Source organism: Prionailurus bengalensis, chromosome D4 (assembly GCF_016509475.1).
Source record: "Prionailurus bengalensis isolate Pbe53 chromosome D4, Fcat_Pben_1.1_paternal_pri, whole genome shotgun sequence".
Taxonomy (NCBI): Eukaryota; Metazoa; Chordata; class Mammalia; order Carnivora; family Felidae; genus Prionailurus; species Prionailurus bengalensis.
Genome location: NC_057359.1, coordinates 468,943 through 484,832, shown reverse-complemented (window position 1 = coordinate 484,832; position 15,890 = coordinate 468,943). Strand labels below are relative to the sequence as shown.

At 41.8% G+C, this 15,890-nt stretch overlaps 1 protein-coding gene across 5 annotated transcripts in view; it reads right to left on the bottom strand.

Annotated features, from left to right (window-relative positions):
* LOC122474716 (centromere protein P) overlaps window positions 1–15,844 on the bottom strand; it is a 231,176-nt gene extending 215,332 nt beyond the window's left edge. For 3 of the 5 annotated variants that reach the window (XM_043565783.1, XM_043565784.1, XM_043565785.1), the window contains exon 1: window positions 15,454–15,844. In XM_043565783.1, coding sequence (XP_043421718.1) covers window positions 15,454–15,560 — 107 coding nt within the window. In that variant the 5' untranslated portion in view covers window positions 15,561–15,844. Of the gene's footprint in view, window positions 1–15,108; window positions 15,364–15,453 lie in introns of those variants that run through there. The other 2 variants (XM_043565788.1, XM_043565786.1) reach the window with 2 other exon arrangements.
* Between the last annotated feature and the right edge of the window lie 46 nt (window positions 15,845–15,890).

Here is a 15,890-nt window from a genome sequence, read left to right as displayed (position 1 = left end):
TGTATTTACTGGAAAACCAAAAAATTCACTTGACTAGTTTTATTGTGATGCTCACTTTATTGTGGTGGTCTGGTACTGAACCCACAATATTTCCAAGGAATATCTGTATCTGGCAAAAGTGCCCTTTAAAAGTGAGGAAGAAATTAAGACATTTCCAAAGAAATAAAAGGCAAAGGATTTTGTTACCATTAGACCTACCCTACAAGAAATGTTCAAGAGAGACCTGAACGATAAAAGTACACTAGCCAGGGACACTTGGATGCCTCATTCAGTTAAATGTCTGACTCTGGATTTCAGCTCAGGTCAAACCCTGTGGTTTGGGGGTTAGAGCCTTGTGTTGGGCTCTGCACTGACAGTGAAGAACCTGCTTGGAATTCTCTCTCTCTCTCTCTCTGCCCCTCCTGGTTCACACTCACTCTACCTCTCTCATGATAAATAAACTTTAAAAAAAAGTACACCAGATAGTAACCTGACACCATATAAAGAAATAAAGACCTCAATAAAAGAAATACGTGGACAATTTCCTAGAAGAAAGCAGAGGTGGTAAGCTCTCTATATTGGTCTTGGTACTGACTTTTTGGATTTGATACCAAAAGCAAATCCAACAAAAGGAAAAAAAATCAACAAGCACGACTACATCAACTAAAAAATTTCTCTACAGCAAAAGAAATTAGTAAAATTAAAAAGCTAACTATGCAACGGTAGAAAATATTTGCAAATCATCTACTACCAAGGAGTTAACATCCAAAATATATAAAGAACTCATTAACTCAATGACAAAAGAAAAAAAAAAGTGTGATTAAAAAATGGGAAGAGAGGGCCGCCTGGGTGGCGCAGTCGGTTAAGCGTCCGACTTCAGCCAGGTCACGATCTCGCGGTCCGGGAGTTCGAGCCCTGCGTCAGGCTCTGGGCTGATGGCTCGGAGCCTGGAGCCTGTTTCCGATTCTGTGTCTCCCTCTCTCTCTGCCCCTCCCCCGTTCATGCTCTGTCTCTCTCTGTCCCAAAAAAATAAATAAACGTTGAAAAAAAAAATGGGAAGAGAATCTGAATAGAAATCTTTCCAAAGAAGATATATAGCTGGCCAACAGGTACACAGAAAAGATGCCCAATATTACTAATCATCAGGGAAATGCGAGTCAAAACCACAGCAAGGTATCACCTCACACCTGTCAGAATGACTATTACCATAAACAAAATAACACGAGTTGGCAAGAATATATTGTTGGTAGTAATGTATATTGGTGCAACCAGTACAAAAAACAGTATGAAGGTTCCTCAAAAAATTAAAAATAGAATTACCATGTAAATCAGCAATTCCATTTCTGTGTATTTATTTGAGTGAAACAAAAACACGAAGATACATGCATCCTCAGGTTCACTACAGCATTATTTACAATAGCCAAAACAAGGAAACAACTTGTCAACAAATAATGAATAAAGATGTGGTGTCTACTATACAACTAAATGTCATTCAGCCACATAAAAAGAAGAATATCCTGCCATTTGTGACAATACGGATGAACCATCAAGGCATTATGTTATGTGAAACAAGTCAGACAAGATGGAAAGGTTATTGTATGATCTCACTTATATGTAGAATCTAAAAAACCCCGAACTCATAGAAAGAGAGTAGATTGATGGCTGCCAGGGGCAAGGGTGAGGGGGTTTGGGAAAATGGGTAAAAGGTGGCCAAAGTATACAAACTTCCAGCAATACAATTAAAAAGTCCTAGGAATATAATGTACAGCATGGTGACTATAATTAATAATACTGTATTTCACATTTGTAGGTTGATAAAAGAGTAAATCTTAAAAGTTCACCCTACTAAAGAATGAATGGGTCAACCAGGCAATTAAAGAAGATACTAAAAAATATAAGGACACAAATGAAAATGAAAACACAACAGTCCAAACCCTTTGGGATGCAGCAAAGGCATTCCTAAGAGGAAAATAAATACATTGCAATCCAGGCCTAACTCAAGAAACAAGAAAAATCCCAAATACAAAATCTAACAGCACACCTAAAGGAACTAGAAGCAGAAAAACAATGAAACCCCAAACCCAGGAGAGGAAGAGAAATAATAAAGATCAGAGCATAAATAAACAATACAGAATCCCCCCCCCAAAAAACAGTAGAACAGATCAATGAAACTAAGAGCTGGTTTTTTTTAAAAAAGAAACAAAATTGATAAACCCCTAGCCAGAAGATCTAAATAAATAAAATCACAAATGAAAATGGATTTATCACAACCAATCCCTCAGAAATACAAGCAGTTATCAGAGAATACTATGAAAAATTATATGCCAACAAACTGGACAACCTGGAAGAAACGGACAAATTCCTAAGCACCCACACACTTCCAAAACTCAAACGGAAGAAATAGAAAATTTGAACAGACCCATAACTAGTGAAGAAATTGAATCAGTTATCAAAAATCTCCCAACAAATAAGAGTCCCAGGACAGATGGCTTCCCAGGGGAAGTCTACCAGACATTTAAAGCAGAGTTAATACCTATCCTTCTCAAGCTGTTCCTAAAAATAGAAACAGAAAGAAAGCTTCCAGACTCATCCTATGAAGCCAGCATTACCTTGGTTCCCAAACTAGACAGAGACCCCACAAAAAAGGAGAATTACAGGCCAATATCCCTAATGAACATGGATGCAAAAATTCTCAACAAGATACTAGCAAATTGAATTCAACAGCATATAAAAAGAATTATTCACCATGATCAAGTGGGATTCATTCCTGTGCTATAGGGCTGGTTCAATATTCACATGTGATACATCACAATAAAAGAAAAGATAAGAACCATATGATCCTATCAATAGATGCAGAAAAAGCATTTGACAAAATATAGCATTGTTTCTTAACAAAAACCCTCAAGAAAGTTGGGATAGAAGGAACATAGCTAATCATAAAAGCCATATATGAAAAGCCCACAGCAAGTATCATCCTCAATGGGGAAAAACTGAGAGCTTTCTCCCTGAGATCAGGAACACAACAGGAATGTCCACTCTCACCACTGTTGTTTAACATAGTGCTGGAAGTCCTTGCTTCAGCCATCAGACAACAAAATGAAATAAAAGGCATCAAAATTGGCAAAGAACTCCAAAGTTTCACTTCGCACAGACAACATGATACTCTAAATGGAAACCCAAAAGACTCCACCAAAAGCCTGCTAGAACTGATACATGAATTCAGCAAAGTCACAGGGTACAAAATCAATGAACAGAAATCGGTTGCATTTCTATACACCAATAATGAAGCAACAGAAAAAGAAATCAAGAAATGGATCCCATTTACAATTGTACCCAGAACCATAAAATACCTAAGAATAAACCTAACCAAAGATGTAAAAGATCCATATCCTGAAAACTATAGAAAACTTAACGAAGGAAATTGAAGAAGACACAAAGAAATGGAAAAACATTCCATGCTCACGGATTGAAAGAATAAATACTGTTAAAATGTCAATACTACCCAAAGCAATCTACACATTCAATGCAATCCCAATCAAAATTGTACTGGCAGTCTCCTCAAAACTAGAACAACCAATCCTAAAATGTTTATGGAACCACAAAAGACCCAGAAGAGCCAATTGTTCTTGAATTTTTCTTGAATAGCCTTCTTTCTTGAAGAAGAAAACCAAAGTGGGAAGCATCACAATCCCAGACTTCAGCCTTTACTACAGAGCTGCAATCACCAAGACAGTATGGTATTGGCACAAAAACATACACACAGATCAGTGGAATAGAGAACCCAGAATTGGACCCACAAATGTATGGCCAACTCATCTTTGACAAAGCAGGAAAGAGCATCCAATGGAAAAAAGTCTCTTTAGCAAATGGTGCTAGGAGAACTGGACAGCAACATGTAGAAGGATGAAACTAGGCCACTTTCTTACACCATACACAAAAATAAACTCGCAGTGGATGAAAGACCTAAATGTGAGACAGGAAACCATCAAAACCCTAGAGGAGAAAGCAGGCAACAACCTCTTTGACCTAGGCCGCAGCAATTTCTTGCTCAACACATCTGCAAAAGCAAGGGAATTAAAAGCAAAAATTAACTATTGGGACCTCATCAAGATAAAAAGCTTCTGCACAGCAAAAGAAACAATTAAAACTAAAAGGCAACTGATGGAATGGGAGATATTTGCAAATGACAAAACAGATAAAGGGTTAGTATCCAAAATCTATAAAGAACTTACCAAACTCCACACCTGAAAAACAAATAATCCAGTAAAGAAATGGGCAGAAGACATGAATAGACACTTTTCCAAAGAAGATATCCAGATGGCCAAGAGACACATGAAAAGATGCTCAGGGGGCCCCTGGGTGGCTCAGTCAGTTAAGCATCCGACTTCAGCTCAGGTCATGATCTCACAGTCCGTGAGTTCGAGCCCCGCGTCGGGCTGTGTTGACAGCTCAGAGCCTGAAGCCTGCTTCAGATTCTGTGTCTTCCTCTCTCTGACCCTCCCCCATTTATGCTCTGTCTCTCTGTCTCAAAAATAAATAAACATTAAAAAAAATTTTTTTTTTTTTTTTTAAAGAAAAGATGCTCAGTATCACTCATCATCAGGGAAATACAAATTAAAACCAGACTGGTCAGAATGGCTAAAATGAACAAATCAGGAAACAACAGACGCTGGTGAGGATGTGGAGAAACAGGAACTCTCTTGCACTGTTGGTGGGAATGCAAACTGGTGCAGCTGCTCTGGAAAACAGTGTGGAGGTTCCTCAAAAAATTAAAAATAGAACTACCCTACAACCCAGTAATAGCACTACTAAGAATTTATCGAAAGGATACAGGAGAGCTGATTCATAGGGGCACACACTTACCCCAATGTTTATAGCAGCGCTTTCAACAATAACCAAATTATGGAAAGAGCCTAAATATCCATCAACTGAATGGATAAATAAGATGTGGTTTATATATACAATGGAATACTACTTGGTAATGAGAAAGAATGAAATCCTGCCATTTGCAGCAACGTGGATGGAAACTGGAAGGTATTGTGCTGAGTGAAATAAGTCACTCAAAGACAGATATATGTTTTCACTCATATGTGGATCTTGAGAAACTTAACAGAAGACCATGGGGGAAGGGAAGGGGGAAAAAATAGTTACAGACAGGGAAGGAGGCAAACCATAAAAGACTCTTAAATGCAGAGAACAAACTGAGGGTTGATGGAGGGGTGGGAGAGAGGGGAAAATGGGTGATGGGCATTGAGGAGGGCACTTGTTGGGATGAGCACTGGGTGTTATATGTAAGTGATGAACCACGGGAATCTACCCCAAAAACCAAGAGCACACTTTACATACTATATGTTAGCCAATTTGACAATAAATTATATTAAAAAAAAAAGTTTTACATACTATTAAAAAAATAAAGTATTACATACTATTAAAAAAATACATATTTCTCCATGGCATAAATGTAAACAGTATAATGACATACACTGGATGACATTCCATTACATACACTGTTATCAGTTATTAAAATAATCTCACATAAAAAAAAGAAAAAAGTTCATATCACAAGGAAAAAAAACTTGTAACTGTGTATGGATGTTAACTAGATTTAGTGTGGTGATCATTTTGCAATACGTACAAATATCAAATTATATTGTACACCTGAAATTAACATAATGTTATATATCAATTACACCTCAAAAGAAACTAAAATAGCAGTTGGAGACTTCAATACCCCAACTTACAATAATGGGTAGAACTAGACAAAGGATAAGTAAGGAAACAGAGTAGTGAAAACAACACACTAAACCAGTTAGATCTAATAGACATATACAGAACCTTCTACCCTACAACAGACAGACCTAACAGACATATATAAATTCTCAAATGCACATGGGCCATTTTCCAAGATGTTGGACAACAAATTAAGCCTCAATGTATTTTTTTTTATTATTATTTTAGAGAGAGCAAGTGAGTATGGGAGAAGAGCAGAGGGAGAAAAGAAGACAGGGATAGAGAGAGAGAAATTCTTAAGCAGGCTCCATGCCACAGAGAGGAGCCCAATGAGGGGTTTGATCCCACAACCCTGGGATCATGACCTGTGCCAAAATCAAGAGTCAAATGCTCAACGGACTGAACCACCAAGGCATTCTAAGTCTCTATGTATTTTAAACATACTTATCATATAAAGTATCTTCTCCAACCACAAAGGGATGAAATTAGATATCAGTAACAGAAGGAAAACAGAAAATGTCACAAAATTGTGGAAATTAACACACTTTTAAACAATCAATAGATTCCAGAAGAAACCACAGGGAAATGAGAATATACTTAAAGACAAAATGAAAATACAATATACCAGAATTTAAGGGACATATCAAAAGCTGTGCTAAGGGGGACATTTACAGCTATAAATGCTTAAATTAAAAAATAAGATCTCTGGCACAAAAACAGACACATAGACCAATGGAATAGAATAGAAACCCCAGAACTAGACCCACAAACGTATGGTCAACTCATCTTTGACAAAGCAGGAAAGAACATCCAATGGAAAAAAGACAGCCTCTTTAACAAATGGTGCTGGGAGAACTGGACAGCAACATGCAGAAGGTTGAAACTAGACCACTTTCTCACACCATTCACAAAAATAAACTCAAAATGGATAAAGGACCTAAATGTGAGACAGGAAACCATCAAAACCTTAGAGGAGAAAGCAGGAAAAGACCTCTCTGACCTCAGCCGTAGCAATCTCTTACTCGACACATCCCCAAAGGCAAGGGAATTAAAAGCAAAAGTGAATTACTAGGACCTTATGAAGATAAAAAGCTTCTGCACGGCAAAGGAAACAACCAACAAAACTAAAAGGCAACCAACGGAATGGGAAAAGATATTCGCAAATGACATATCGGACAAAGGGCTAGTATCCAAAATCTGTAAAGAGCTCACCAAACTCCACACCCGAAAAACAAATAACCCAGTGAAGAAATGGGCAGAAAACATGAATAGACACTTCTCTAAAGAAGACATCCGGATGGCCAACAGGCACATGAAAAGATGTCCAGCGTCGCTCCTTATCAGGGAAATACAAAGCAAAACCACACTCAGGTATCACCTCACGCCAGTCAGAGTGGCCAAAATGAACAAATCAGGAGACTATAGATGCTGGAGAGGATGTGGAGAAACGGGAACCCTCTTGCACTGTTGGTGGGAATGCAAATTGGTGCAGCCGCTCTGGAAAGCAGTGTGGAGGTTCCTCAGAAAATTAAAAATAGACCTACCCTATGACCCAGCAATAGCACTGCTAGGAATTTATCCAAGGGATACAGGAGTACTGATGCATAGGGGCACTTGTACCCCAATGTTCATAGCAGCACTCTCAACAATAGCCAAATCATGGAAAGAGCCTAAATGTCCATCAACTGATGAATGGATAAAGAAATTGTGGTTTATATACACAATGGAATATTACATGGCAATGAGAAAAAATGAAATATGGCCTTTTGTAGCAACGTGGATGGAACTGGAGAGTGTGATGCTAAGTGAAATAAGCCATACAGAGAAAGACAGATACCATATGGTTTCACTCTTATGTGGATCCTGAGAAACTTAACAGGAACCCATGGGGGAGGGGAAGGAAAAAAAAAAGAAAGAAAGAAAGGTTAGAGAGGGAGGAAGCCAAAACATAAGAGACTCTCAAAAACTGAGAACAAACTGAGGGTTGATGGGGGGTGGGAGGGAGGGGAGGGTGGGTAATGGGTATTGAGGAGGGCACCTTTTGGGATGAGCACTGGGTGTTGTATGGAAACCAATTGGTCAATAAATTTCATATATATTTAAAAATAAATAAATAAATAAAAATAAAAAATAAGATCTCAAAATAAACAACCTAATGTTACAACTCAAGGAAACAGAAAAAGAATGAACTAAACCAAAGACAGCAAAAAGAGTAAATAATAAAGATTAGAGCAGAGAGAAATGAAATAGACAACAGAAAATTAGAGAAAATAGATGAAACCAAAAGTTGGCTCTTTGAGAGGATCAATAAAATTAACAAAACTTTAGCTAGATGGACTAAAAAAAAGAATGAAAAGGGGCACCTGGCTGGCTTAAGCAGTAGAGCATGGGATTCTTGATTTTTGGAGTCATGTGTTTGAGCCTCACACCAGGCATAGAGTTTACTTAAAAACAAACCAAAACAAAAACAAAGACTCAAATTACTAAAATCAGAAATTAAAACAGGGATATTACCAACTCTACAAAAATAAAAAGTTTATGATACTATTATGAACAACTGTATGCCAATACATTGGATACTCTACCTGAAATGGCTCAAATCCTAGAAACACAAACCCTACCAAGATTAAACCCCCCAAAAATAAGAAATCTGAATAGACCAATAACTAGTGTGGTTGAATCTGTAATCAAAAAATCTCCAACAAATAAAAGCCCCGGACCTGATAACTACAAGAGTGAATTCTACCAAACATTTAAATAAAAACTAACCAATCCTTTTCAAACTTTTCCAAAAAGTTGGAGAACACTTTGTAACTTATTCTATTAGGCCAGCACAACTCTGACACCAAAGCCAGATAAAGATATTCCAAGAAAACTACAGACCAATATTACTTATGAACATTAATGTAAAAATCCTCAACAAATTAGTAGTTAATGAAATTAAGCAGCATATTAAGGGGATTACACATCATGACCACATAGGATTTATTTCTGGAATACAAGGATGGTTCAACATACAAAATTGATCAATGTAATACACCACCATTAACACAAAGAAGGGAAAAAAAGACTTGGTTATCTCACTTAATGTAGAAAAAGCATTTAATGGGGCACCCAGGTGGCTCAGTTGGTTAAGCATCTGACTTCGGCTCAGGTCAAGATCTTGTGGTTCATGAGTTTTGAGCCCTGCATCAGGCTCGCTGCCGTCAGCACAGAGGTCGCTTCAGATCTTCTGTCTCCCTCGCTCTCTAACCCTCCCCCACTCATGCTCTCTCACACTCTCTCAAAATAAACTTAAAAAAAAATAGCATTTGACAAAATTCAGCACACTTTAATGATAAAACAGTCAAAACACTAGGAGTAGAAGGAAATTATCTTAACATAATAAAAGCCACATATGAAGAAGGTAAGCATGTCCACTTTCACCACTTAAACATGGTTCTGGAAACTCGAGGTTGAGCAAGTGAGCAAGAAACAGAAATAAAAGGCAACCAAATTGGAAAGGAATTAAAATTATCTTTGTTTACAGATGGTATAATCTTGTATGTACAAAACCCTCAAGATTCCACAACAAAAGCATTAGAATAAATGAATTTAGCAAAGTATCAGGATACAAAATCACCATACAAAAATCAGATGCATTTCTATAACCCAACAATGAACAATCTGAAAAATGTAAATTACAAAAACAATTCCATTTACAACAGCATCAAAAAGAATATTTAGGAACTAACCTTAGGAAGGAATTTGCCTTAGGAAGGTAAGACTTGTACAATGAAAACTACAAAACATTGCTGAAAAAAAAACTGATATGAATAGAAACACATCTCGTGTTAATGGATTGGAAAACTTAGTATTATTAAAATGTCAATATTACCCTCAGCAATCTACAGATTCGATGCAATCCCTATCAAAGTCCCAATGAGGTTTTTTACAGAAATAAAAAAACCCATCCTAAAATTCATGTGGAATCTCAAAGGATCCCAGATAGCCAAAATAATCTTGATAAAGAACAAAACTGGAGGACTCACACTTCCTGATTTCAAAACTTAACGGAGGGGTGCCTGGGCGGCTCAGTCAGTTAAACACCTGACTTCACCTCAGGTCAAGATCTTGTGGTGTGTGGGTTAGAATCCTGTGTCAGGCTCTGTGCTGACAGCTCAAGGCCTGGAGCTTGCTTGGGATTCTTTGTCTCCAGCTCTCTGCCCCTCCCCCTCCCCCGCTCACGCTCTGTCTCTTTCTCAAAAATGAATAAACGTTTCAGGGCACCTGGGTGGCTCAGTAGGTTGAGTGTCCAAATTCAGCCCAGGTCATGATCTCACAGTTTGTGGGTTTGAGCCCCACATCGGGCTCTGTGCTGACTGCTTGCTCAGAGCCTGGAGCCTGCTTCAGATTCTGTGTCTCCTTCTCTCTCTGCCCCACCCCCCCTCACGCTTTGTGTCACTGTTTCTCAAAAATAAATAAATGCAAAAAAAAAATTTTTTTTTAATGAACGTTTAAAAAAAAGGTACAGGGGCGCCTGGGTGGCACAGTCGGTTAAGCGTCCGACTTCAGCCAGGTCACGATCTCACGGTCCGGGAGTTCGAGCCCCGCATCAGGCTCTGGGCTGATGGCTCAGAGCCTGGAGCCTGTTTCCAATTCTGTGTCTCCCTCTCTCTCTGCCCCTCCCCTGTTCATGCTCTGTCTCTCTCTGTCCCAAAAAAAATAAATAAACGTTGAAAAAAAATTAAAAAAAATAAAAAAATAAAAAAATAAAAAAAAAATAAATAAATAAAAGGTACAAAAAAAAAACTTAACTGAAAGGTACAGTAATCAAAACAGTGTAGTATTGGCATAAAGACAAACAGATTGATGACTGTAATAGAATCAGAGAACCCAGAAATGAACCTTTACATATATGATCAAATGATTTTTGACAAGCTTGTCAGTAACATTCAAATAGTGCTGGAAAAACTGAACATCCACAAAAGAATGAAGTTGGACCCTTCCCTAACATATTCAAAAATTAACTCAAACATCTAAATGTAAGACCTAAAACTAAACTCTTGGAAGAAAACATAGGACAAAAGCTTCATAAATCGGCTAGGGCAAGGATTCGTTGGATATAACAGCAAAGGCACAGGTTACAAAAGAAAAAATAGACAAACTGGACCTCATGAACATTTTTAAAAATTGTACAACATAAGACACTATCAAGACAGTAAAAAGGCAACCCACAGAATGAGAAAAGATATTTGTTAATCACATATCTGATAAGGGTTTAATTTCCAAAATATATAAAGTGCTCCTAAAGCAACAACAAAAACCAACCTGTTCAATAATGGGCACGGAAACTGGATGGACATTTCTCCAAAGAGGACATAATAATAGCTTAAGACCCAACAGTTGGCTTTTCTTATTCTAATGCAGGTGCTGCATGTGAGCTTTGATGGCAGAGGCGTCTGCTGCATCCCCTTCAATGAAGGTGACCTCCAACAGACAGACACATTGGCAAACCACAGGATGGAAGAGCCAGACTGCCTTCCCTTTGTTTTAGAGATCTTAGTTCATTTCAAAACCTGACCACTTGGGTCACTTGTTTTTTCTCTTCCTGTACTTTATATTCCTACTCTTATGTTTTAAGTTCACCAGTTGAGAGTGAGTCCTTGAAACCCTATTGAAACCCTAGGCCCCCACCCTCAACCCAAATAAAAGCAGAACCCCAGTCCTGTTCTCTCATTCTCTGTCTCTGTCTCCCTCTCTGCATCAATGACCTGGTTATGTGGCTCCCGTGGCATTGCTTATGCACTCTAGAGCTTGTAAATAATAATTTTTTTTTCCTTCAAAGTTTCCTAAAGGTTATTGAGGAAGGGTATCCTACAATCACAAGAACCACAAAGTTTGATCCATTCGTAACATAGGTGTGGAATGGGGAAAGTTCCCTGGGAACACTGGCTCCAGGCATTTCCATTGAATAGCATTACTACAGATGGGCTGAGACTGGCACAAAAGCACATGGCCAATAGGCACATAGAAAGATGCTCAATATCACTAATCATTAGGGAACTGACCCCACACCTATTAGGATGGCTACTATAAAACAAAACAAAAACAACAAAAAAAACCCAAAACCAGGGGGAAAAAGACAATATTGGTGAGGATGTAGACAATCTGGAAACACTGTAGACTGTTGGTGGGAACGTAAAATGATGAGGGTGCGTGGGGCAAGCTGAGGCCAAAGTACAGGCTAACAGCACCACCACCCCCAACCCAGGTGGGATCTGTGTGATACTCCTCAGACACTCCTGGCTACCCAAGAACAAAGGAAAGGGGTTTAAGTACTTCCCATGGCGATGTGGGAAACTAAGGCAAATGAAAAATGAAATTCCCCTACTGCCTATGGCCCATTGACAAGTCCTTGAAATCGGCAGAGTGAACCTCCCTCTAGGAGCTCAGCTGCCTCCGTGGTGACACTTTGCTGGGGGCAAAAGAGAATCTTAGCTTAACATTATCCCAACCGCCAGGATCCTGTAAGTCTACTTTAACATATAAAAATTCCTTTGTAAACTTCCTTCATGTCAACTGCCCCAAGATACATGCTAGCAATCATACTCCAGGCTTATGGCCACAGGTATATACACGAAGGGTCCCGTGACTGAGGTTTTACTAAACGGTAAGAAATGGCGTTTCCCTAGCAACAGCTAACCTCTCAAGGTCCTGGGAAATCTTGCTTCCAAAATTACTTAGGGAGACTTACTCTATCCCCGATGCCCTCCCAAACCACGAGTATATAATGAGTTATCTGTCACAACCCCAGTGCAGCTCTTCTGCCCATGGGTCCTGTCCCCGTGCTTTAAATAAAACCACCTTTCTGCACGAAAGACGTCTTCAAGAATTCTTTTTTTGGCCATTGGCTCTGGACCACCTCACCATCACCCCAAAAACTCACCATAAAATGGTACAACCACAGTGGAAACCAGTATGGGGGAGGTCCTCAAAAAATTAAAAACAGAATTACCAAAGGGTCCAGCAATTCCACTTCTTGGGACGTATCTGTAGGGGTTAAGGACAGACCTCCCCCCAAGACTGTGGCAATGTGGCATATGGATCATTTTGTGCTGAAGGCACTTAAGACCCTGTAGGCTCCAGAAAAATTTTGTCCTCCTTTAACCACACAGAAAAACTTAAATTGGGGGTCTTTCCCAGAGTAAGTGTTATTAACAGAGATAAATTTCACCTGAGTGACCCACCTATCTAGTAGGGCGAACATCTAACAACCAAACATCTGCTCTTCTTGTTGCCCTGTGAAGTGTATTCCTTTGCTCTGAAGTCCCAGACCCCTAGCCCCTTCTCCTTAGTTCAGAATGACTTACAGACCTCATATTCCCTGGCTCTGGAATTTCCAGGTCTGTGTGGAATCCTTGTATATATGCCTTTTAAATTTGATTTTCTCCTGTTAATCTGTCTAGGGTCGATTCGACTTAGTCCAGCTAGAAGGACCTTTGAAGGAAAAGGAAGTCTCCCCTCCCTCCCCGCCCCCACATATTCAAAAGAATGAAAAGCAGGGTTTCAAAGAGATATTTGTACATATGTGTTGATAGCAGCATTACTCACAATAGCTAAACTGTGGGAGTAACCCAAACGTCTATTGACAGATAAGAGGATAAGCAAAATGTGGTATGCACATACAGGAGAACGCTAGTCAGCCTGAACAAAGAAGGAAATTCTGCATTTTGCTACAATGTGAATGAACGTTGAGGATATTGTGCTAAGTGAAATAAACCAGTCACCAAAAGACAAATACATATGAATTCACTTGTATGAAGTACCTAGAAATGTCAAATTCATAGAGACAGGAAGAACAATGGTTGCCAAGGACTAAGGGAGTGGGGAATGGGAAAGTTACTGCTTAATGGTTATAGTTTCAGTTCCACAAGATGAAAAGAGGGAGACAGAAGATGGTCATAGTAGCACGTTATCAACGTATGTAATACCACTGATCTGTACACTTAAAAAGCATCAAGATGGCAAATTTGGTTACATTTTAACACACACACACACACACACAGCTTGGTACACAGGTCCCCATCTTCCTTTTCCACCACAGTAAAAAGAAACGTCACACCCTGGACTAACAAGTAATGTTTTCCACGATCTGGACTCTTCCTAGTTTCCCAACCTTTGAGAAGGCACAGATGACATCAACAGTCTACATACTGTCCTGAGCTAATAACGACATCTTGTGGCCAGTAAAGAAATCATTCTTCCCGACAGTATGACAAGGTGCTTCTCAAACTTTTAAACATACATAAAACAGCTGGGGTGGGGTGCTTGTTAAAATGCAGATTGGCTCAGCTGGTGGGGGTAGGCCCAAAATCTCTATTTATTTTTTTTTATATATATTCATTTTTTGAGAAACAGAGAGAGACAGAGCGTGAGCGGGGGAGGGGCAGAGACAGAGGGAGACAGAGAATCTGAAGCAGGCTCCAGGCTCTGAGCTGTCAGCACAGAGCCCGACGTGGGGCTCGAACCCACGAACCGAGAGATCATGACCACCTGAGCTTTACTCTTCCTGAGACATCCAAGCACCCTTCTTTTTTTTTTTTTTTTTTAACATTTATTTATTTATTTAGATAAAGTGAGCGCGAGAAGAAAGCAGAGAGGAGAGAGAATCCCCAACAGGGCTCTAACCCATGACCTTAACCAACTGACCACCCAGGTGCCCCCCAAATCTGCATTTCTACGCAACTCCCAAGTACTGCTACTGCCTCCGATGTATGGAGCACCCCTGGAGTAGCAAGGGGCTTCAAGACATTTACAACTTCACTTGTGGAGTAACGTGTTTGCTCCCTGGTCACCTGCCTCCCTCCACAGCTTCCTTTACTTGCAGCATCCCATCCGCCACGCCTGTGAACGTTCCCTTTCGCGTTGCTCTTCCATTTTCTACCAACCCCCGTCCCATTATCTCAGGAAAATCTCTCGGCACCTATGCCAAACCAGTCCCCAATGAGAAAATGAAGATACTTTCTACTTTCCAGCCGCTGGTGACTTTGAGACCATAGATACGTACATAACTAACCCTTTCTCTCTTCCTTCCTTAAGCAAAGTACCTGAGCTTTGACATGACATTTCGGGGTTCCAGCCCAGCTCTTACCTCACCTCTTCCCAGCCTCAGTTTCCCTGACTTTAAAACAGGGTTGACAGAAGCGCCTTCTTCGGATTGTCCCAGGCGCACACGGGGTTGTCATGGACGCACACCCCTCGCCCGGGACATCGCGCCCAGCGCCGGGGTGCAGTCCGCCCTGCCCGCGGACGCAGGGGTCCAAACGCCCCGGGGCCGCCCCCGCCCCCCTCCCGGCCTGCGGGCACCTGACCGCCGCCCCGAGGCTACCTTCGCTCGTTTCCTTTCCGCCAACGTACTTTTCAGCCCCGCCGTTCGTCAGAGGAGCCGCCACCACGACCAGGGCGAATGAAAACCTGCGGCACGGCCGTCCCAGAGGGGCCGAAGCGGGGGGGCGCCGGGAAAGCACAGGGCGTCGCGCCGCCCGGGGGAGCCCCAAGACACAAGCGCGGGGACCCCCCGCTCTCGTCCGCCAGAGAACAGGGCCTCAAGGAAGGCAGCTTCCCCGCGCCGACGCTGCCAGGCTGACAGCGGCCTCGGGGCGGACGCCTCCCCGCCCCCGCCCCGCCGCGGCGGAGCCCCCGGGGCTCGGGAAACGCCGCGGAGGAGACCGTCCGCCCCACGGGGCCCGCGAGGGCACGTACCGCGCTCGCGAGGTGTCTTCCCCCGGCGCCCGCGGCTCCTCGCATGCGCGCCGCAGGGCGGCGATCTCGGCTTCCAAAGCGCGGACCTCCGCTCGCCGAGCGTCCATGGTGCCGCGCCGACGGGAAGCCGCCTGAGGGACTGCGCGCGCGGTCGGGCGCTTCAAGCCTCGCGCGCTGCCGGCGCAGACCACCGCGGAGCTCGGCGGGGGAGGCGGGGGAGCGGGGCCCCGGGCCTGCCACCCGCGCGCGGGCGCGCGCAGGTTCCCGGGCTCGTGGCCGTCGCGGCGCTCCCCGCCCCCAGCTGACCCCCCGCAGTCCCGGGGCTGCGAGAGGGCGGGCGGCCTCCGGACCGAAGCCCCAGGGCGCAGCAGTCCACCCCAAGCTAGCGGACCTTGGAACAACCCGGCCGATACGTCACGGCAGAGGAGGTGCCAGAG